Source organism: Rhinatrema bivittatum, chromosome 6 (genome assembly GCF_901001135.1).
Source record: "Rhinatrema bivittatum chromosome 6, aRhiBiv1.1, whole genome shotgun sequence".
Taxonomy (NCBI): domain Eukaryota; kingdom Metazoa; phylum Chordata; class Amphibia; order Gymnophiona; family Rhinatrematidae; genus Rhinatrema; species Rhinatrema bivittatum.
In genome coordinates, this window is record NC_042620.1 from 290,426,885 (window position 1) to 290,451,972 (window position 25,088).

Below are 25,088 nucleotides of genomic sequence, written 5' to 3' on the forward strand. Positions count from 1 at the left end.
CAGGTTACAAGTACCTCGCAAGTAACCAAAACATTAAGTAGATCCCATGCTTCTAATACCAGTAATAGCAATTAGGGATGTGCATTCGTTTTTCCCGAATTAGACAATTTCAACAAAAATCATGGTCCCCGAAAAAAAAAAAGCTTGAACCGCAGGAAAAACAAAATTTCCTGCAGCAGGCCGTAAAAAAAGCCTGAACTGAATCCTTTCAACACTGCACATCTCTAATAGCAATGGCTATTCTCTAAGGGGCAGATTTTTAAAAAGTACGCGCGCGCATACTTTTGTTCGTGCAACCGTCGCAAACCAAAGTACGCCAGATTTTAAAAGATACACGCTGCTATGCGAACCAGGGTCGGCGCGTGAAAGGCTGCGCAAAATTGGCAGCCTGCGCGCGCCGAGCTGAGCAGCCTGCCTCAGTTCCCTCCGAGGCCGCTCCGAAATCGGAGCGGCCTCGGAGCGAACTTTCTTTCCCGTGCTCCCCACCTTCCCTTTCCTTCCCCTAACTAACCCACCCCCCGGCCCTAACTAATTCCCCCCCTACCTTTATTTCAAAAGTTATGCCTGCCCAAGGCAGGCGTAACTTGTGCGCGCTGGCGCACCATGTTACGGTCCGGAGGCCGCATCCACTCCCCCAGAACGCCCCTGGGCCAGAACCATGCCCGCGGCCCCACCCCCGGAATACCCCCTGATGACAGCCAGCCGCGACACGCCCCCCGACACACCCCTCAGGAAAGCCCCGGGACTTATGTGCGTCCTGGGGCTTGCGCGCGCCACCGAGCCTATGCAACATGGGCTTGGCGCGCGCGGGGGATGGAAGGGGCAGCTTTTCAGGGTTACGTGCGGATCTTACGCACATACCCCTTTGAAAATCTGCCCCTGAGTCAACTTAATTAATAGCAGGTAATGGACTTCTCCAAGAACTTATTCTTTTTTCAACCCAGCTACACTAAGGGGCAGATTTTCAAAGGGGTACGCGCGTAAGATACGGGCAGGCGTAACTTTTATAATAAAGGTAGGGGAGGTTTAGATAGGGCTGGGGGTTGGGTTATTTTGTTTGAGCAGGGTTGCACAAACAAAAGTACGCCCGCGTGCTTCTATTAGGATCTGCCCTAACTGCACTAACCACATCCCCTGGCAATAAATTCCAGAGTTTAAATGTGCGTTGAGTGAAAACAACTTTCTCCGATTAGTTTTAATTGTGCTACTTGCTAACTTCATGGAGTGCCCTTAGTCCTTCTATTATCCAAAAGAGTAAATAACCAATTCACATTTACCCATTCTAGACCTCTCATGATTTTAAACACCTCAATCATATTCCCTCTCAGCCTTCTCTTCTCCAAGCTGAACAGTCCTAACCTCTTTAGTCTTTCCACCCCTTTTATCATTTTAGTCGCCCTTCTCTGTACCATCTCCATCGCAATTATATCTTTTTTTGAGATGTGGCGACCAAAATTGTACACAGTATTCAAGGTGCGGCCTCACCATGGAGCAATACAGAGGCATTATGACATTTTCCGTTTTATTCACCATTCCTTTTCTAATAATTTCCAACATTCTGTTTGCTTTTTTGACTGCCGCAGCACACTGAACAGATGATTTGAATATATTATCCAATGTGACGTCTAGATCTCTTTCCTAGGAGGTAGCTCCTAATTTGAAACTTAACATTATGTAACTATAGCATGGGTTATTTTTCCCTATACGCATCACCTTCATCTGCCATTTGGATGCCCAATGTTCCAGTCTCACAAGGTCTTCCTGCAATTTATCACAATCCGCTTGTGATTTAACTACTCTGAATAATTTTGAATCATCTGCAAATTTGATTACCTCACTCGTCATATTCCTTTCCAGATCATTTATAAATATATTGAAAAGCACGGGTCCCAGTTCAGATCCCTGAAGCACTCCACTGCCCACTCCCCTCCTCTGAAAAAATTGTCCATTTAATCCTACTCTTTGTTTCCTGTCTTTTAACCAGCTCGTAATCCATGGAAGGACATCGCCACCTGTCCCATGACTTTTTACTTTTTCTGGAAGCCTCTCATGAGGAACTTTGTCAAATGCCTTCTGTACATCCAAATACACTACATCTACTGGTTCGCCTTTATCTACATGTTTATTAACCCCTTCAAAAAAAGTGAAGCAGATTTATGAGGCAAGAATTGCCTTGGGTAAAGCCATTCTGACTTTGTTCCATTAAACCATATATTTCTATATGTTCTGTGATTTTGATATTTAGAACACTTTCCACTATTTTTCCTGGCACTGAAGTCAGGCTAACTGGTCTGTAGTTTCCAGGATTGCCCCTGGAGCTCTTTTTAAATATTGGTGTTACAATGGATGATTTTAATGATAGATTACGAATTTTTACTAATAAATCTGAAATTTCATTTTTTAGATCCTTCAGAACTCTGGGGTGTATACCATCCAGTCCAGGTGATTTACTACTCTTCAGTTTGTCAATCAGGCCTACCACATCTTCTAGGTTCACCGTGATTTAGTTCAGTCCATCTGAATCATTACCCATGAAAACCTTAACAATGTCCTCGCCTCTTGCACACTTTTTACCTTTGTAGCTGCTCCTTTCAGTTTTTTTCTAACAATTTTTCTCATTTTATCAAAGTTTCCCTTTTGAAAGTTTAGCACTAGAGCCGTGGATTTGCTTACTGTCCCCCTTCCACTCATTAATTCAAATTTGATCATATTATGATCACTATTGCCAAGCGGCACCACCACCGTTACCTTTCTCACCAAATCCTGTGCTCCACTGAGTATTACATCTAAAATTGCTCCCTCTCTTGTCAGTTCCTGAACCAACTGCTCCATAAAACTGTCATTAATTCCATCCAGGAACTTTATCTCTCTAGCATGTTCAGATTATACATTTACCCAGTCAATATTGGGGTAATTGAAATCTCCCATTATTACTGCACTACCAATTTGGTTAGTTTCCCTCTTAGCATTTCACTTTCCATCTCACCATCTTGGCCGGGTGGACGGTAGTATACTGACTCCTATCACTATACTCTTCCCAGGGGCAGATTCCCGATGAAGACTGGCCCAGGGATTCGCTGCCCAGGCCGGTCTAGGAGATACTTCGTGGTCTGCCGAGCACGGCTCTGTCACAGCTGCGCTCGGCAGACCACGTGACTAGAGCGGCCCACCGGGGGATGCTCAATCCCCCGATAGAGCAATCTGCCCCTGTTCTTTTCCAACACACAAGAGATTTCTACCCATAAAGATTTGATTGTGCATTTAGTCTTGTGCAGGATGTTTATCCTCTATGCCATCCCGGACATAAAGCACCACCACACCGCCTCCCGGATTTATTTATTTATTTTATTTAAACATTTTTTCTATACCATCGTTAAGCGGGTTCCATCACAACAATTCACAATCGGGCACATAACTATATGTTGTATAAAGTGTCTAGAATTCTAACAATTAAATAGGTGCCATCAAAATACTGTAACATAGTTTCATAATAAATATTATTTGGTGGGTGTTATAAGTCATGTCCAGTTTTCTTTGTCTCAGTTATAAGATAAAGTACTACTTAACTCTAGTTCTTTGTTGTTTAAAAATAAAAAGAAAGAATTAGAATATAAAAATGAGAAACACACGCATTAAGAAAAAAAGGTGTGTGTGTGGGAGTTTGACTGACCACTGCCAACATTTCCCTGGGTTCTCCTCTCAATTCTCTTTGTGGTATGCTTGCTTAAATAGCCATGTTTTTAAACTTTTTCTGAAGGTTTTGATGTTTTTTTGCAATCTGATTTCTTAAGGCATATTGTTCCATATTAGGGGTCCAGCTAGGGATAGGGCCCTATCCTTTACTTGAGTTAGTCTGGCCATCTTAACTGAGGGAATAGTTAGCAGTGCTTTGTTCACTGATCTCAGGTTTCTGTGGGGGGTATGTACGCAGAGGGCTGTGTTCTGCTTTTTCATCATGTATTAATTTATGTATGGTGCATAAAGTCTTGTATTGTATTCTTTGTTCAATGGGTAACCAGTGTAGTTCTATTAAAGTTTCGGTGATATGTTCTCTTTTATTTTTACCAGTTAAAATTCTTATGGCTGTGTTTTGTAGTATCTGTAGTGGTCTTATTGTGGTGTATGGTAGGCCCAGTAGGAGGGCATTACAGTAGTCAGTACTGGAAAAAATTAAGGCTTGTAATATTGAGCAGAAGTTGGTAGGCGTTAATAGTGGTTTTAGTCTTCTAAGAGTCATAAGTTTGGCGTAACCCTCTCTTACTTTTTGAGATATGTGTTGTTTCATATTTAGTTCTGAACCGATTATCACTCCCAGGTTTCGTACTTTCTCAGCTAGTTGTATTTTTTGGTTGTTAATGAGTGTAATTGGGTTCTGAATGATCGCTATGTTTTTTCGTTCTAGGTGTAAGAAATCAATTTTCTGTATATTGATGACTAGTTCCATTTGGTTTAGAAGTTGTTTTATTATATCTAGGTACATGTTGGCTAAGTTTAGTGTTTTCTCAATTGTGTCATCAATTGGGAGTATTAACTGAATATCGTCGGCTTAGATATAGTGCGAAATTCCTAACCCAGCTAGCAGGTGACATAAAGGCAGCATGTATATGTTGAATAGTGTGGCAGATAGGGCAGATTCCCACGGAACTCCTGTTTGAAGGTTTATTTTCTCTGACATTACGTCTTTGATTTGTACTTGGAAGTATCTGTCGTTTAGGTATGATTTAAACCACTTGAGTGTTTTGTTGCTTAATCCTATTTCTTCTAATCTATTTAGTAGTATGTCATGGTTTACTGTGTCGAATGCCGCTGATAGGTCAAGCATTATTAAAATGTACTGTTTACTGCTGTCAAACTCTCTCATGATGTTGTCTGTTAGTGCAAGAAGTAGTGTTTCAGTGCTGAAGATTTTGCGGAAGCCATGTTGTGATGGGTATAGAATATTATTGCCCTCTAAGTGTTCTGCTAATTGTTTTTGTATGGTTTTTTCTATTAATTTTGAAATTAAGGGTAGGATGCTCCTCTCTGTCATTGCAATATAATATGTACCTCGGTATAGCACTATCCCATTGGTTATCTTCCTTCCACCATGTCTCTGAGATGCCAATTAAGTCTATGTCTCCATTCACTGCTATACATTCTAATTCTCCCATCTTACTTCTTAGACTTCTGGCATTAGCATACAAAGATTTCAAAGTGTGCTTTTTGTTTGTATTTTCATTCTGCTTTTTAATTTAAATTTTTTTTAATTGATTGAAAAGGGTCATAGAAATAAAATGGCACAAAAGACAATCCTTTTTCTAGAACAGATAATTGTGTAGGTGTAAGAGATGTGGATGTCAGATTAACCACTATGGAGGTCTGGTACTCTGTGAGCGTGTTTGTGGACGATTCTCTATGTCCAGCCATGTTGAGCCTCGATATCGAAAAAACGGTGTCCCTGTCGTCGATTAGATGATTGATAGTTGTAACGAAATTCATCAGATTTGGCAAGTCTTGTGGGGGTCAGGAGGGTCCCCCAAGACTTGCCAAAAGTCCCTGGTGGTCCAGGGGGGGGTCCAGGAGTGATCTCCTGCACTCGGGCCATCAGCTGCCAGTAATCAAAATGGTGCCAATAGCCTTTGCCCTTAATATGTCACAGGGGCTACCGGTGCCATTGGTTAGCCCCTATCACATGGTAGGAGCACAAGATGGCGCCGATGGCCATGTGACAGGGGCTGACCAATGGCACCGATAGCCCCTGTGACATAGTAGGTCAAAGGCTATCGGCGCCATTTTGAAACCGGCACCAAGGGTGTGAGTGCAGGGGATGGCTCCTGGACCCCCCGCTGGACCACCAGGGAGTTTTGGTAAGTCTTGGCGGGGTCAGGAGGGTGGGAGGTTGAAGTTAATTTAATTTTAACGGGGAAATGAATAGGAATCAACGTAACAAAATATCGGGGCGCCATACGGCTGAATGCAACGTATCTGCCCCCTGAAGAATCCGAATCCCGGATGCAACATATGGCATCCCTCTGCACATCCCTAGTATTCACTATGGGGTAGATTTTCAAAGGGTTATGCGCGTAAGATTTGCGTGTAACCCCCGAAAACCTACCCCTGCGTGTGCCGAGTCCATTTTGCATAGGCTTGGCGGCGTGCGCAAGCCCCAGGATGCGCGTATGTCCCGGGACTTCGAAAAATGGGCGGTCTGGGGGCGTGGCCGTGGTTCGGGGCGGTCCAGGGGCATGGCCGAGTGCCCTGACACAGCGGCCTGTGTTGGGGCCTGGCGCGCCAGCAGCGAGCTGGCGCATACAAAACAAGGTGGGTGATGGATTTAAATAGGGCTGGAACGGAAAGGTGGGAGACCAAAAAAAAAGTCTCATCAGGAGCAGCAGTAAAGTTACATGGATATCTAGTGTAGACACACTGAGGTTCTTGCTTTTAAAATATGGAGGTATGTACATAAATATTGGCCCCATTCCAGAAAGCCCATTCCCCTCCCATGTCCTGCCTCTTTTCCACCCCCTTAATCCTCACGCATGCACGGGTACATGCACACGTATTTTGCGGCTTTTTAAAATCTGCATTGCTTGCACGAGGCCCACATGTGCATGTATGTGGGCAATTTTGCATGAGTAACACTTTAAGAATCGACCAGTTAGGTATTATTAGGAAAGGTATTCAAAATAAAATTGATGATATCTTAATGCCTCTGTGTGATGAGACTGAGTATTGAATGCAGTTCTGGTCAACGCACCTCAAAAAAGATATAGCGGAATTAGAAAAGGTACAGAGAAGGATGACTAAAATGATAAAAGGGTTGGAATGGCTACTTTATGAGAACAGACCAAACAAGTTTGAGCTCTTCAGCCAGCAAAAGAGATGGCTGAGAGGAGACAAAGGTCTATAAAATCTTGAGTTGGGTAGAAAAGGTAAACAAGGAATGGTTATTTACCCTTTTGTGCACTAATGCACACTCCCCTTTCAAGTAATACAAGGACTAGGGGACAATCTATGACACTAATAGCTAGCACATTCAAAACAAATTGGAGAAAGTATTTTTTCACTATAGGTACATAGTGCTGAATTGCATGTTAGGAAAAGGATCTTGGAGTCATTGTGGACAATACTTTGAAATCTTCAGCCCAGTGCTCTGCAGAGGTCAAAAAAACAAATTCAATGATAGGTATTATTAGGAACGAGGGAAAGGCAAATACAACAGAGAATATCATAATTCTTTTATATCAATCAATCCTGTAATTGCCCCTTGCGTATTGTGTACATTTCTGGTTGCCCCATCTTATAAAAGATATGGCGGAACTAGAAAAGGTACAGAGAACAGCGACAAAAATAAAAAAGGGGGTTGGAACAGTTCTCCTATGAGGAAAGGCTAAATTGGTAAGGGACATTCAGCTTGGAGAAGTGATGGCTGAGATGAGATATGACAGAAGTCTTCAAAATCATGAGTGGGGTGGAATGGGTAAATAGGGAATGGTTATTTACTAGGGATGTGCATTTGGAAATAGAGACGGTATTTCCTATTTCATCATGTTTCAGGGGGGGGGCGACAAAATGATAAGTAAACCCATGGAATTTCGTGTGATTTTCTTATCGTTTTTTCTTTGAGGGGGAAAGAAAGGGCACATTAAAAAAAAAAACCAAACCCACCCCAACCCTTCAAATTGAATTAACTGCACCCCCCCCTCCAGACCCCCCAAGACTTGCCCGACCCCCCCCCCCCCCCAAGACTTACCGAAAGTCCCTGGTGGTCCAGCAGGGTCCCGGGAGTGATTTCCCCCTCTCGGGCCGTTGGCTGCCACTAATCAAAATGGCACCGATGGCCCTTTGCCCTTTCCATGTGACAGGGGCTATCGGTGCCATTGGTCGGCCCCTGTCACATGGTAGGAGCAATGGATGGCCCATGCCATTTTTAGAAATGGTGCTGGCCATCCATTGCTCCTATCATGTGACAGAGGCCAGCCAATGGAACTGGTAAAGCCTGTCACATGGTAAGGGCAAAGGTCAATTGGCACCATTTTGATTACTGGCAGCCAAGAGCCCGAGAGTGGGAGATCACTCCCAGGACCCCTGCTGGACCACCAGGGAATTTTAGCAAGTTTTGGGGGGGTTGGGAGGGTGGGGGGTTTGCAATTAATTAAATTTGAAAGGTTGTGTTTTGGTTTTTTTTTTACAACCCCGGTTCTAATTAATGAAATTGGAAGGGTTGGGTGGGGTTTCGGGTATCGGTTCGGGGGACAGCCGAAATAAAATCGGCCTGAAGAAACGAAATTTCCTGCAGCGGGCCGATAACAAAGGCCAAACCTAAAGGTTCGGCTGAATCACATCACTATTATTTACCCTTTCCAATAGTATTTTATTTATTTAAAATATGTATTACCCTTCCCTCCATGGTTCGAAGTGGAGTATACTAGTACAGTACTACATATATACAAAACAGTAACAATTTAAAAAACCAATACATAACAAATGCAATAATGTTTGCGAAAAGTGGGCGCTGACTTTTCAGTGCCCGCTTTCTTAATGCACGCATGGTTCCCACAAGGGGGCACCATGCAATATGTAAATTAGAGGGTCACGCTAGGAAGGAGGCGCTAGGGTCGCTTGCGCGACCCTAGCGCCTCCTTGCTAATGCGACTCGCTGCGGCTGCCGGTTATGAAGACCGACGCCGGTAAACTCGGCCTCAGTTTTCATAACCTGCCCGTCTGCCAGTAATGAAAACGGCCGCTGAGTTTATCGGTGTCGATCTTCATAACTCGGCTGTCTGCCGAGTTATTTTATTTATTTTTTTTTACTTTAAAAAAGATGTACAGAAAAGAAGTTTTTTCTGCTTTTCTGTACTTCTTTTACCTGTGCTCATCTATTAATGCCTGCTCCAGGCAGGCATTAATAGCTGAGCGATAAGTGTGAGTCTGAGACGCACATTTTTGCATGCAGAGTGAATGAGTAATAGGCTCGTTCACGTGCATTTGCATGTCATGAGCGCTACCTCATTCACTCTGTGTGGAATGCATGTTAAATAGGCGCTAATCCCCCTATTACTTAAGGGGGTCGATTAGCGCCTATTTATCCTGCGTCCGACTGTGGGTTATACAGTGCTCTTGGCTGAGTGCACTGTATTGCATCAGCCCCAAAGACTCATAAACTAACATCAGCCTTAGCTCAGGATTCATACAAGATACAGATGAAATTTGAGCCCTTATAAAAATACCCTAGGCCGGAAGATTGAATGCAGCCTTAAACAGATGAGTTTTAAGATCCTTTTAAAAAGCTTTGGCTTCCTTAATGTTATGAACAGTCAAAGAGAGAGTTCCATAGAACAAGGCTTGCAATAGAGAAGGCTCTTTCCCGAGTCTCATCCAGGTGTGTGACTTTAGGATACGGGATCTAAAAGCTAATTGGATGACCAGAGCATATGGACTGGTATCAATTTTTAAAAGAGGAGATGATCCAAGGGAAGTCACATTATTGAGTAAATTATAAATGATTATAGATAATTTATATTGGACATACCAATAAATTGGAAGCCAGTGCAGTGCCTTGAGGACCTTAGGTAATGTGATCATGTGTTGAGATACCAGTGAGCAATTGGGCAGCCAGGTTCTGAATAATTTGCAAGAAGACCAGAGTAAAGAGAACTGAAATAATTGAGGCCTGTTAATACCAAAGACTGAAGGACTGTGTGGAAGGCTTCTGGATTAAGGAGTGATTTTAAATGACGTAATAGATGTAACTTTTCAAATGATGTCTGGACAACGGATTTGGTATGAAAGCGCATGGAAAGTACAGGATCTAGAATTACACAAAGATTCCATATCTTATTTGAAATCTGAATATGATGTCCATCGAAAATCAAAGCAGGTGGAAGGTTATTGGCATGAAAATATGAGAGAATGATTATTTCAGATTTGTCAGCATTTAGGAATAGCTTATTGTGCATCAACCAACTCTGAATGGTAAATAAACAGAGCAAAGCGACTTGCACAGCGAGAGCCCAAGAAGATTTTAATGGAAAATAGAAATGGATGTCATTTGTATATAACTTGTAGCGGACCCCAAGGCTACCATGCAGGTGACATAAAAGTGTCAGGTGTATATTAAAAAGCACTGCTGACAATACAGAGCTTTGAGGTACATCTGTTTTGATGGGAACAGGCAGAGATTGCAGAATTTATTCTCACTTGTTGTGTATGATTAGAGAGAAACGATTTAAACCAGCCCAAAACAGGCCAGACAGCTCCAGAGCAGAAAGACGTAAAAGAAGGATAGCATGATTCAGTCGAGCACTGAAGATGTGTCAAATAATATAAGCATGCAATCTGTTCCTGTGTCAAATCCTCATCATATTATATCAAGACAAGACAGTAGTAGAATCTCGGTGCTATGGAATTTGCGGAAACCAAACTGATGATGCTGTAATGCAGCAAAATGTTATCTAAGAATTCTCATAATTGGCACAAAACAATTTTAACAATTATTTTCACAAGAAATTGCAAGGATGAGATGGAACCGAAGTTGGTTAAAATAGTAGGATCAGCAGAAGATTTTTTGTTTATTTTTTTTTTTTAAATTGGGCGAATGGCTGCACTATTCAAAGAATCTGGTAAGTTATCAGAAATGAGAGATAAGTTGACAAGGTTGTTAACAAAGTCTACGATACCATGGCAAATAAATGTAAACAGTGTACTAGTAGTGCAGATGTTTAAGAGACATGTTGAGGAATTCAGTTTAATTATAACCTGAAGATTCTTGACTTGAGATACTAGAATAAAACTGTCACACTCTATCCCATCCAAAACAATCTTAAAGTATTATCTCTAGAAAAATAACTCTAAAGATAATACTTTAAGATTGTTTTGGATGGGATAGAGTGTGACAGTTTTATTCTAGTATCTCAAGAATATCTTAAAGGATTGGATCCAGAGATCTGGCCCGGTCCACTTTAAGCTTCAGGCAACAGGGGAATCCTGGTCTGGGTGGAGGCCCACGGCAAGGAGTATATCAAGTCAGGCCAGACGGGAACAGGAGGCCCACTGGAGAGAAGGAAGCCTAGAGAAAGAAAACACTACTGAACTGTAAGTTGTGAGACTGTTTGTTGCTGAACTGCAGAGAATAGCAGAACTGCTTTTTGGTTTATTTTTGTCATTAATAAAAGAGTTTATGCAAAGATTTCTACCAGCCTGAATCTGTGCATTCTGAGACTGCTCAAAGTGCCATGTATTAGGGATGTGAATCGTTTTTCAACGATTAAAATTATTGTCCGAAACATTTAATATCGTCTTAAATCATTAAAGAACACAATACAATAGAAATTCTAACGATTTATCGTTAAAAATCGTTAAATCATGTTAGTGCGTACTAACCGGGAGTTAGTGCGCACTAACCATTGTTAGTGCGCACTAACAGAAAATGATACAATTTGACACTTTCCAGGTCAGTAAAGGTCAGTTAGGAATGAATACGTATTCCTATTGGCTGGCTGCCCTCGTATTTATTGATGTTACCAAGGTTCCCACTGAGGTGATGGTTGGGGGGATGGGAAATGGAAACTGTTGGTAGCTTGACAAAAAAAGTAATGTGATCAGTCAATGTGACTAGAACTTGTGCCCTATTCCTGATACCGGGAGTGTTGTGATCTTCCTGTATGCAGTGCCATATCCCTGATACCGGGAGTGTTGTGATCTTCCTGCAGGCAGTGCCCTATCCCTGATACCAGTGGTGTTGTGATCTTCCTACAGGCAGTGCCCTATCCCTGATACCTGGATGCAGTGCCCTATCCTGATATCTGGAGTGTTGTGATCTTCCTGCACACAGTGCCCTATCCCTGATACCTGGAGTGTTGTGATCTTCCTGCACACAGTGCCCTATCCCTGATACCAGGGGTGTTGTGATCTTCCTGCACTCAGTGCCCTATCCCTGATACCTGGAGTGTTGTGATCTTCCTGCACACAGTGCCCTAACCCTGATACCTGGAGTGTTGTGATCTTCTTGCACACAGTGCCCTAACCCTGATACCTGGAGTGTTGTGATCTTCCTGCACACAGTGCCCTATCCCTGATACCTGGAGTGTTGTGATCTTCCTGCACACAGTGCCCTAACCCTGATACCTGTACACAGTGCTCTTACCATGTGACATGGGCCAACCAATGGTACCGGTAGCCCCTGTGACATAGTAAGGGCAAAGGCTATCGGTGCCATTTTGAATACCGGCAGCCGACGGCCTGAGTGCAGGAGATCACTCCACGACCCCCGCTGGACCACCAGGGACTTTTGGCAAGTCTTGGGGGGGTCAGGAGGGTGGGAGTTTATTCGTTAGTGATACGTTGTATTCGTTGGGGTTCGCCATACGTTTCATGACTCCCACGCATACAACGAATATGGCATATACGTTGCGGATTGCCAATACGTTGCAAACGAATGCACACCCCTGTTGTTAGAGGAGTCTGGTGCTGATTGAGATTTATTGTGTATCATGATAGGCTTTAGTAAACAACCAGGTAAAAATCTGAGTGGGAAGTTTTAAATATATTATGGTGTTACAGTGTTAGAGGGAAATTTTTGTGAAGGGACTAGTGGACTGATACATATAAGTTTCTCACTGATAAAGAAATTCAGATTCCATCTCAGCCTCAAACTATGTCTCAAAATTCCCAAATTTTCTTTTCTACAACTTCATACAAGGAGGGGGGATTGTCCATAGATCAAAAGTATATTAAAACTGGACCTAAATGCCTCTTAGAACTATTTTTTGCTGAGGTCATCAAGGGAGCACTGATCTTCCTGGATGTGAGTTGGAGATTTCAGTTAGTCTCGGTCTAAGTGAAAGAGCAGAAGGTACCTGCCAGTTCTCCCAGAAATACATAACAGTGGAGCACAGAGAGGAAGGCACACATCTCCAGCATGGTTGTTTGAAGTATGTGTGACTGTGGTCTAGTTTACTGTAGTGGTGTTCTGCAGTGAGAGACAGACTGGATATATGAAACTGTCAGCTTGCTTATAGCAAAGCTTATAGCAGAACCCACTGAGAAAGCTAACAGAAAAGAATGGGATGACAAACAACAGAGCTGCTTCTAAAGTGAGAGGAACCATTTTGTTACTTATCTTAGGTGGAAACAGTCTGACACTGTGAGTCTTTACTCTGTATCAGGGGTGAGAAAATAGGCAGAGTACACAGGAGTACAGATAATAGTGCTGGTGACACCTTCTCAGATGACGTATATAAATATACAGCCACTGGTGGTGACTACCTATTGATTAGCACCTGAATCTTTACTCAGTGCACTGTGGAAATAGTGTGAGAGGAAAGTGAAAGAAAGTGTGAAAATGATCTTCACCATACACGAGCCAGCATCTGAATTTAATTCCTCTGTGCTAACTAGAATAAGGATATTTAATCATCTTTGGTTTTCCACAATCAGCTAGCCTGTTCCTATTTAGTTTCCATGAATAAACACTGGGGGAACACTCCGGAAGATTAACGCGGTTAGTTCAGTGGAGGAACCTGCTATTTTGTTATTTAAAGAGTATAGATAGGTTTCTGGCCGCTCCAGAGACAACGTACCCAATACAGCACAAGGATCACAGTCAGGGAGCAACATCCAGGACCCTCTGGCACTGAAGCCACACCCACGAGCAGCATTGCAGCAAGCCACACCCTCCATCAGTGGCGGAGGGTAGGAAGATTCATCCTAAAGAAAATCAGCCAAGTGTATACGTGCCACAAAGTCTCGCTAGACTGAAACTTTTTCCAACACCACAAAGAAAGAGAGTACAGAAACACTGCAGTAGCTGTCACAAGTAATTGTGTCAGAGACATAAGAACACGCAGTACAAAGGCCTCAAAATTCACAGGGACTGGAGAGTTCACTGGAAAGCGACAGAGAAAGAAAAAAGGGTTAAATAAACATTCAGAGTCAAAGAACACAGAAAAGAAACAACACAAACACTGGTTATCTACTTACCTGCAATTGGAGTGTTCATTGTGTCCTGTTGCTCCTGCAAGACAGAATTGGGGCACAAAGATCCACTTTCTTCATAGTAGCATTAATTACTAAATTCTTGATATTGAAAGTATAGCACTTAATACTCAAACCATACTTATCTGATTGTTTTATGGTTCTCTTCATTTAAAGTACTTGTTAAGGAGGAATTGAAAGAAAACCAAGTTCTGTTAACTGTGGAAAACTTACAGTACATTTATATTTTCATTACTTGTTTCTCACTGTTTAAACTTGTGAAAATAAATATGAGTCACTGCTCAGAATTTGTAAAAATTTTTAGCTGCTTACATTCAAGTATTTTGGGGTTTTTTCTATTTGGGTTCTGCCTTCTCTCTCTTCCCCTGGGAGACTCGCTGGGTGGGTTCTGGACCCCTATTCCTAATATTGGGAGACCCGGTAAGAAGGAGAATTCCTTTTCTATCCTTTCACCCTCTGGGCAATTACAATTTGTGGCTCCTCTGATACCACCTGAAACCCCATTGCTGTTCCAACGCTGCCTCTGCCACAGCAGCAGCAGGAGGGTCACTACGAATACACCCCGGAGGGGGGGGGGGGCAGACTTAGACAATGAAGAAGCATTGAGGCATTGACCAGGCTGGGTTAAGAAGGTGTGAGGCGTAGGCATAATACAATCAGTGAGGAGCTAACTGGCAGAGCTGTGAGCAAGGCTCGCTGAGGACCCCTGGTGGAAGGAAGGTTGTGCAGCAAGCAGAGCCTTGGCACAGGGGGAGTGCATAGTAGGGGAAACTGTGACAATATTTTTACCTTTAGTAAACTACTTTGGATGCTCTTAATTTTTAGGGCCAGAAGGCTGCTTTATAAGAACAATATATGGAGTAAAGTATTTTCTGAGATTTGGCAAACCTAATTTTTCTCACATCCATACCTTACTTATAACTTTTTCTCCTATCTTTTCAGGTCCTCCGGTGACAGTGGGAATGAGCATTCATATCTCCAGCATTGACCAAATTTCAGAGGTCAACATGGTAAGTCCATGAAAGAAATGAAATCCAGAAAATTATCAGTGGGGTCTATGATCTGATATGAAAAATAAGTATAGAAGTAAGAAGCTAGTAATTTCCCTCTGTGTAGATAAATTCTGCAATACTATATGATTCTTTTGTTCTAATGTACACTTTGATTTTGCTGCTTCTCCTTAACTGAAAATTTTAGCCAGGGGCTGAGATTGTCTTGGTTTTTCTTTTAGGTTACTAGGGTTGCTCTGAGTTGAACCCTGTTATTTCACTAACATGGAATTTTTCCAGTTGACCAGAACTAAGGGAATTCAATCAATAATTCAGATGATTCTCCTTCACAGAAGATAACAACCACAGTTTTAAACATTCATAGATATTCTGTTTCATATTTTCCCCATAAAAACTTGGAAATATGAACAAAATGTCACTTAGTAGTCAGACAATGTTGATCAATAGCTCCTAATCTGATTAGTGTGAAGAATATGTACCTCCTAGCCAACACCACAACCAACTCCTGATACTTCATCCTCCTCCCACCCATTGAATGAACACTCGCTGTCTAATCACTCAGTTCATGGTCTGGCAATGAATCCCATGGGTCATGTTGTAGTAAGACAAGTGAAATTTTGTCATGAGTTTCTATCCATTCAATAGAGATATTCAGCATCAAAGTACTAATTTCACAAGAACAAAAATAAGGATAATTAAGACTAAGAGATCTGTCTGTGGCTATTGCTAGGACCAGATGGAATTATTATATGTAAACATCTTACAGGAAAATCAATTTATCTCAAAATAATGACACTAAGATCATGTGTAAGCAAGAGTGCAATCATCCTGTAGTTAGACTGGAACAAATGTCATTCTTTGCAAATGCAATCTCAACTTTTTATGTGATTGGTTTGAATTATCGCTGAGCTTCTTATTCTGCACTATTAGCAGTTCCTAAATGCAGAATTTTCTATGTACATTAATTGTAGCTTAATACTACATTTTTGCAAAAATAAATCTTTAGAATGGTGCAGTTTTCCTTCATGTTTATTGGAGATCACATGGATTTCCAGGGGGTAAAGTATGATTCTGTTCAAAGTCTGAGGTGTAGTGGGCTGGAAAAAAAGTAAGACTGGCGCATACAAAGAATAAGTGGAAGAAGGGTACAAGGCTGCATAATATTTACCTTCATTAAACAAAAATGAACTTAAGTTTTCCTTATCCCCAATGGAGAAAGGTTTGATAGTATCAAAAGTCTTCATAAACCTATATTGGTGTCATGTTCTACAATAGTGCTTTTCACAATCTGTGCATATAGAGATAAAAGCTTTTGTTCTTATAAAGGATCTTTACTCCCCAATCTACTTCCTATTCCCCAACCTTCCCCCTCCCCCTTTTATTTTCAAGTTGGAGTTGTACAATATGAATAGAGTATTAATTTCTATTTCTATATCGTGATCTTTCCTATTCTTGAAACAGAACAGATAGATGGCAAGTAAAGTTGGCCAGCAAAAACCATTCTGGAAGATCAGACTCTCACCGTGCCTGCCATTAGGAACACCCCAAGTAGGCCTCTTGGGATAATCCTCAACAGTTTCAGTACAGCATCAGCAGAATGTGATATTATAGTCTATCAGGAGACACTTTTCAATAGCCCTTGTAAGGTCAATGTACACTTTAATACATTTTCATTGAAACTTTCATATGATGTACAAAATAGCCATATACATTTGTACCTGGTACAAGTACTGTTTAATCCCCTCACCTAAACACCTCTCTGGGCACACCTATTTTTAGTCCAGCTAAAAGTACATGGGCTATGAAAATCCATGCACACTTTTAGCCGCTGTAAGAGGAACAATTTTCAGTGAGGGCAATCTACTTGGGCTAAATGCTTCTGAAAAAAATGTCCTCCCCATGGTTTCATACTTTTAGCTGATAATAGAGTAGCACAAAGGTATCAACTGCTGAAGAAGCCTTAAGCTGTATTCCCATAGACAGAGAGAGGGTAATTTTGTAACACAGTGGCTAACTTACACAGCAACTACACGCACAAGTTTCCTTTGAATGTTATCCGACATAACGTGCACAAACTCACTCACACAAAGTTGTAGGGGTGTGCATTCGTTTTCGACGTATTGGCAATCCGCAACGTATATGTCCCTATTCGTTGTATTCGTGGAGTCACGAAACGTATGGTGAACCCCCATGAATACAACGTATCTAACGAATAAACCCCCCACCCTCCTGACCCCCCCAAGACTTACCAAAAGTCCCTGGTGGTCCAGCGGGGATCCTGGAGCGATCTCCTGCACTCGGGCCATCGGCTGCCGGTATTCAAAATGGCGCCGATAGCCTTTGCCCTCACTATGTCACAGGGCTACCGGTGCCATTGGTCGTCCCCTGTCACATGCTAGGAGCACAAGAAGGCGCCAGCCATCCATTGCTCCTACCATGTAACAGGGGCCGACCAATGGCACTGGTAGCCCCTGTGACCTAGTGAGGGCAAAGGCTATCGGCGCCATTTTGAATACCGGCAGCCAACAGCCCGAGTGCAGGAGATCACGCCAGGACCCCCGCTGGACCACCTGGGACTTTTGGTAAGTCTTGGGGGGATCAGGAGGGTGGGGGGTTGTAGTTAATTCAATTTAAAGGGTTGGGATGGGGTTTTTTTTGGGAAACCAATACATATGTAACTAATGAACGGATCAGGGTCCCCCAAGATTGGTTGCAACGGATTTGGCTCCCCACGAATACGAATACCGAATGGGACAAATCCATCCCTGCTGCACATCCCTACAAAGTTGTACCTGCTCTTTACAGGGTGTAACTTGTGCAGGTTAATTTATACAATTATATGTTTTAAAATCAGAAGAATTCAGGTAAACTCCCAACTCTGCCCCCGGAATGCCTATTCTTTGTAAATAAAAAAATAAAAGTAAGACATAAATTTGAGCTATGCACATATCTTTATACACACAAACCCCAGGCAGTTTAATAATAAGCCATTTATGGGCATAAATCTGTGTATTATACACAGAAATGGCATTGGCAATTACCCTCAAAATAACAGAAAAGCCTTTGTACATCAGGCCCTAGCTATTAAACAAAGACAGTATCTCATGAGGATAGCCCTCTGAAAAATGTGAAGATTGCTAGTAGACAACATTTCCTTGCAGTTGCATGGCTGTAATATGACAGAGTTATTACCTTAGTTTTAAGGAGAGGAGATGTCTTATTTTATGTAATAAAAAATTCCTGAGATCTACCAATTGACTCTGTATATTCATTAAGGGTTTGTAGAAACGAAATACAGATCTTTAGCTCTCATGAAAACTACTAAGACATTTAAAAAAAACCTTCAGCATCATCAATGTCTCCTTCCAGACTTGGCAGGATCCCAGCACCCATTTGAATGGTGTCAATCCCATGCACAGAACATAGTGAAAATACCTGGCATTCGTCCTTCTTAATATGGTCATTGGTGCTCAGCCAGCTTAATGGTGACCCCTTTCCCCTCAACTTCCTGGCCTCAGCATGCACTACATAAAATGGTTTGGACTATAGAAAATGTGGTTGTGACATTATTGTAATATGTACTGTACCACAATGCACTATGGTAGACTAGTGAAAACTGAAAACAATATCTTTAGAAATTTTCACTGTAAGCAGGTATTGTTAGTCATGTGGCTTATGTGAGCGATCTGAATGAACTGCAGGTTCTTTCTTCCTGAGGTGGTTTTTTTTTTGGTTAATATACTGAAATCCTCCACAAGGAGAGATTCTGAACCATATGAATCAAAGTCCAGTTGAGCACAGCCTCTGATTTTCCAATGGTAACATTCATTTTTAGTATTAACAACTGACCCTTTATCTACAACAAAACAAAAGACCTCGTAAGGTTTCCATCATATTTCCAAATCTCAGTGGACAATATTTCTGGAGAAACCTGCATCACTGGAACGAAAAAGCCAATCTTTTGACTTCCTTGAAAATTGCTTGCTTCTTATAGTATAGTATCTGTTATGCTAGCTACAGATGTTAAATGACAACTTAACATATTATGTTACAATATTCTATGACATATTACTTTCAATTGAGCTAAATGGAAGCCATTATTTTTTAAGGGATCTGTATTATGTTGCACTATGCTGTAGCAAACTATCATAAAATATACTGACACATTTGCAATTAACAGACATTGCTACTGTGATTTCCCAGGATAAATGAATTTTTGAAGGTGGCAACTGTAAAGAATTGGTTTAATCAACCTAAAAGTCATAACTTTTAATAGTATAGAAAGTATTGATAAATATCACATGCCACTGTGTAACATAGTTCAAAATGCTAGTATTCTACCATGTAATGCAAAGGCTTGTCTATGTGATAATATCTTCTTTGTAACTGTTATAACATGATTCACTGTAAATCCATCACTGGATGGGTTTTTGGCTGACTGGAATGTAATGCTGTGCTCTGAATGCACTTTTACATCATGCTGAGCTTTGGAAGGACAATCTGAATAATAATATTGGTTTCTCCCACAACGCTAGGGGGGATGCTGCCTGAGTGGCTGTTCTAACTAAGAAGGTGGGGCAGTTGTAATAGTCCTCTGGGGATTCACCTGCTCCTCTGCGAGCATGGCATCCAGAAGAAAAACATCAGTCCCCTAAAACATTGGAATTGGAAAGGACATGCCGATAAGAGCTCCAATTTGCTTGAGCTACTTTTTCTTCCATTCTGTTAAGAGAAATGGAAGACTGAGGGGGATTCTCCCTACTCACCTGCAGACAACCCCGATGGAGCAGATGGAAATTTTTGAGCTGTTTCAGACTCCCGTGTCAAAGTCGGGTGTGGGTCTTGTTGGCAGCTGCAGCCGAGAGAGTGGGGCAGCTGCCTGGGGTGGACCCAGACGTCTCATTAAGCCCCAATGTCATTTTTCCTCTTCCCCTGACATTCCCTGAATTGATGCTGCTGGCTTGCCCTGGAGATTCAGCCAATGAGGGCACAGGGGGAATGGCGACGTTTGAAGGAACAGCTTCGGTGGATGTGAATCAGAGTGATGCAGGGTGGTGTCCCGGTTCTTTCAGGTTTGGGAGTTGGACTGTCATCTGTGATTTGATATGCCAGATTCTCTGGCGATTCTGGTCTCTGTTCCACATCCAGGTAGGACCGCTGAGTTTCCCTTACTTAGAACTTGAACTCCTAAACCCTCTCCCATTACATTGGACAGTATCTGGATGGTTCTCTCCTTAGTGGAACAGTCACTAGCTTCTTGAACTACTATTACTCATAATATTTACAGTTAGATTCAATCATAGGAAGATTCTATGATGGCCCGATACGAACAAATTGTGAATTTGCAACAACAACTACCATGTTGTCTTCAGTTCAGGCCTCTCTTGTTCAAGTTAAGACCGTGTTTCATTGTAGGTTGAAAAATTTGGAGAATTCAGTGAGAAAGTTAAATGTACATGTTCTGAACTTCCCAGTTGTTTCCATGGTATACCTTGAAAATTTAGTTAAATCATATATGCGGAATATTATTTGCATCTCACAAAGGACAATACCCTCTATCTTCAAGATTCTTTTTCTGCCCGGTAGAGGCTAGAGGTTTTGTCTGAGATACTGGGACTCAGGGGGGTATTGATTTAGACATTTTAGCTATATTAGAATCAACAGTTGTGGATCATGATCATTGGACTACAATGACAGTTACTTTTGTCTCTTTGCTAAATGGTGATAAGGTATTTAGACTATTTTCATTGTGCTCATCTTTATTTATGGGGTTCAAATTTTCCTGATTTCTCTAGAGCAACCCAAGAGAGAAGTAAAACCTTTTTTGGTTATGTGATGTGAGGTCGTGATTCTGGTTGCTCATTTCTCATTGAGATTCCCTTATATGACTAATTTTCCTACAGAAAAGTCTGTATATTTTGAACGCTCACAGTTTCATTTCTTTGTTGATTCTGGGGTTCCCAATAGAAGAAGCCCTCAGACTTCTGTTCCTTGATGTCATGATGGGGTTGTTTAGGAGAGGATACTCTGGCTAATTTTGTTTAGGGTTTATGTCCTCTTGGAAGAAATTTCCTTTTATAATTTCATATTGTTAGACTGCCTATGTTTCTGGATCCTCTCCATTATAAGTTGGTCTCTATAGGCAATGTACTTGGTCTAGTTCATTGGTTTAGTGCTTAATTTATTTTACTGTGTGCTGCATTTTCTCTCTGCAAGTTTATACTGTATATATCATTAAAGTATGAATAAAAAGTAAAAAAAAAACATTGAATTAAAAACAAATACAAATTGAGATTTTAAGAAATATAATAGTGTACCGAAAGCATGGCACAGCACTGATACATAAATAATACGCCTCTCCACAATTCCTTTATCTGGTTGTAGCCCTCTTTCTTATCTTACAATTGACTATACCATCCCAATATTTTCCAAAGCTTGATATCTTGGAGTTTTAAGTGATTCCGAATTATCCATGTCTAGTCATATCTCCAATGTAGTAAAGTCCTTTTTCTATAAACTGCACCTCTTAAAAAACCTAAAACCATTATTATTTCAGAATGATTCTTCAGTTCTTAATATTCACTGGTTTTGATTACTGCAATGCTTTATTCTTAGGCCTCCCCGAATCCTCTCTTTTATAACGTCCAAAATGCCGCCACCCATCTCCTAACACAAAAATCAGAGATCATATTTACCCGGTCTTTTGTTTACTTCATTGCCTCCCAGCTTCTTACCGTATCAAATATAAAATTCTTTCCATTATCCATAACCTAATTCACAATTCCATATATGTATGGCAGTGTACTCTTCTTCGAATTTATCAACCTTCAAGACACTTGCGATCCTCTGACAAATGTTTATTGGAAATCCCCACAATTCACCTTGCTAGGCTAGGCTAGACCCACCGTCGTGCCTTTTCAGTAGCATGCCCCTCCCTGTGGAATCCCCTCCCTGATAATCTAACATTAATTACTTCTAACAAAGAATTCAAGAAACTCTTGAAAAATGTATTTAAGCTTACCTTTAGTTAAACAACCACCTCTTTATATTTCTTTCACAATCCCTTTTAATAATTTAAATGTCTTGATTTTATTGTGTTATTTTTATTATTATGTATGTTAATTTATTGTAAACCACTTGGGCCTACCCCTTTCAAATCAAGCGGTATATAAGAATTTTTAAACAAATAAATACATAAGACTCAGTGAAGAGTTACAGCAACAGTGGGAGTATACCAGAAGTAGGAGGACATTAGTCAAAATCAGCATGTGAGTCCTGTATGCATCGTTAATGGCTGACATCAGAGTTGGTGACAAAGTTGGTCTTCTTGAATTTCCATGTGAGTGGCAAGAGGACTGAATACAAAGCTACACTAAACTAATGCCCATACCTTTTGGCCTTAGCACCTTACTATGTGGTTGCCAGTTCCTACTCTTGCTGCCACTGCATGGCCTTCTCCTTCTAATTTGCCTTTCTCCTGGTTATAGTGGAGATTTTTGCACTAAAATAAAAAAAGTAACATTTTTTTCTTCCCCTCTGGATGCCTTAGGATCTTGGAACTTAATTGTTGCTGTTGTCTATGACCAGTATCCAGCCTGTTCCTCATGTACTATCTGTCTTCAGGTTCAGTGCCTTGCTGCGTTGTTGGGCTACTGTTGCTGCCCTGTCTGCTCATTCTGCCTTGCCTCTCTCTTGATTGTAGTGAGGTGTTTTGGCCCCCCCAAAATTTAAAAAAGAAAATAAAAACCTCTTTCCTGTCCCTTTTCTGGATGCCTTAGGGTCTTGAAATCTTGCTGCTTCTGGTGCAGCTGCCCACTGTCCATCCTGCTTATCGTGAACTGCATCGCTTCTGGTTCAGAGCCTTGCTGTATTGATGTCACTTCGCTTGCTGTCTCACTCTGCACTCTACGCCTTGGGGTGTTGATGCCACATTCCTACGGGGTCCTAACCCTCACTCAGTATCAGAGGTGCTGCCGCTACTTCTCTTGCTGCCTTTCTCTGCAGTGTACGCCTGGGAGTGTTCATGCCACTCCTCTTGCTTTCTTACCCCTCACTCGATGTTTTGGGATGTTGATGCCACTGCTCTTGCTGCCATTCCCCTCACTCTATATCTTGGGTTGTTCCTGCCACTGTTTGTGTTGCTTTCTCCTCTTTTGGTGCCTTCAGGTCTTCATGCAACTGTATATCATCATTCCAAATGAAGACCACAACTTTTGTGCTGCTTTGCCCATTTCTTGTGGCTTGGAGTATTCATTCTACTGTTGCTAATGCCCTTTGCCCCTCTCTTGGTGCCTTGAGGTATCCATGCCACTGTTGGTGCAGATTTCTCCCTTTCTTAGTGCCTTGAGATCAGAAATGGATTTAGGATTTTGCCGCCCCCATAGGCATTTTTTGTATTTACACACACACACACACACACACACACACACACACACGCCTCCAGTAAGGGTAAGTTAGAGGGTAACAGAAGGTTATTTTATGCTGAATGAGGTTCAGCAGAGCTGGAAGGCAGCAAACCTTAGCCAGCCTCCTGCCCCAAAATGTTTGTCACCCTAGGCACAGGCATAATGGGTGCTTATTGGGAAATCCAGGGCTCCTTGGGATGTTGATGCTACTATTGGTGCTACTTAGCTCCGCTTACAGTGCCATAGTGTGTTCATGTCACTATTGGTACTGCTTTGTTCATGTATTAATGCCTTGAACTGTTCATGCCATGGTTGTTGGTGCTCTCTGCTCAATGTTTGGTGCCTTGGAGTTCTTCATACAACTATTATTAGTGGTCTTTGCCCCTCTTTTGGTACTCCAGGGTCTTAATGTAACTATTGTAGGTGCTCTTTCTTCCTCTTGTGGTGCTTTTGGGTCTTTATGCCATGTTTGCCAGTGCTCTTTCCTCTCTTTGGTGTCTTGGGGTCATTATGCCATCGTTTGTGCTGCTATGCCATTGCCCATATCTTGGTGCCATGGGGCGTTCATGTTCTTTGCCTCTCTTTGGGTACCTTGGGATGTTCTCACCACAGTTTGTGATGTTCATTCCACTACAGGTGCTACTTCCCCATGTTGGAGTGCTGGTCGTCTCTCTGCCTCTGGTACTTGCCTCTAATTTCCTGAAACCTGATTAGAAAACCCCAGTGTTAGAATCCAAAACTGAATGAATTGCTTCCCCCTTTGACCTTAGTGGAAATGAATGAATCAGCCTAATGAATGAAATGAAGAAAAAAATGGCAACCAAGCAAAAATAACAAACCAAACTAAAACTCATTTTCACGCATCGGCCTATTTGCATTCAATGGATTTTGCTGGTGCAGCAAGAATCAGAAGATCAGTAGTAATCATGAGCCATTGGCAACCATTTTTTTTTTTTTATCACTGGTAGCCACTGAATCACAAGATTTCAAATTCAGTGCAAAAAGATTTCTAGTGATCTGTAGTTTCTGTGAAAATGATTTGGTCACCAGTTTATATCAGTGGGTAGCCAAATGCCCACTGAACACCCCTGGGATTTCTGCTGATATATGTGGTGGTAACCTAGAACCATTCTGAGGGTTCCCTGAGGAAAATGTGAAAAGTGGAAGCTGTCACTAGCCCCAACTCAGTAGAGAGTTTGGTTTTTTTTTTAAGAAAATTACCATTGGTTATAGATTCTGTAGCTTTTAAAAAGTCTGGAACATCCAAACTTGAATCATTCGGATGGCTTCTCCCCCTGAGTGCCAATAAATTACTCTTTCTGAATTTTTTTCCCCCTGTTTTATAATATCACAGATTTCCATCTTTTAAACTGCAACCATAGGGGTGGATTTTGTAACATGCGCACGCGGCGTACATGTGCACACGCTACCCGGCATGCTCAAGTTATAAAACTGGGGGTCGGCACAAATGTGCACCTTACGCGCACCAAGCCGCACTGTCTTCCCCCGATCCCTACCCCCAGCCCCACCTTCCCTTCTCCTACCTCCCCTGCCCTTTATCATTTTCTTTTTTTTATTACAAAACTTACTTCAGCCCTGGGGCTGAAGTAAGCTGTGCTGGGAGCCTGACCCCCCCCTCCCCGCCCCGCCCCCAGACCACCCCGGCCCGCCCCCGGCCCGCCCACTCCCCGCCCCTTTA

The 25,088-nt window shown here is 41.9% G+C and overlaps 1 protein-coding gene across 2 annotated transcripts in view; it reads left to right on the forward strand.

Moving 5' to 3' along the window:
• The window catches only part of LOC115094362 (gamma-aminobutyric acid receptor subunit beta-4), a 403,751-nt gene that overhangs the window by 87,794 nt on the left and 290,869 nt on the right, over window positions 1-25,088 (forward strand). For both annotated transcript variants that reach the window (XM_029607336.1, XM_029607337.1), the window contains exon 3: window positions 14,917-14,984. In XM_029607336.1, coding sequence (XP_029463196.1) covers window positions 14,917-14,984 — 68 coding nt within the window. The remainder of the gene's footprint in view (window positions 1-14,916; window positions 14,985-25,088) is intronic.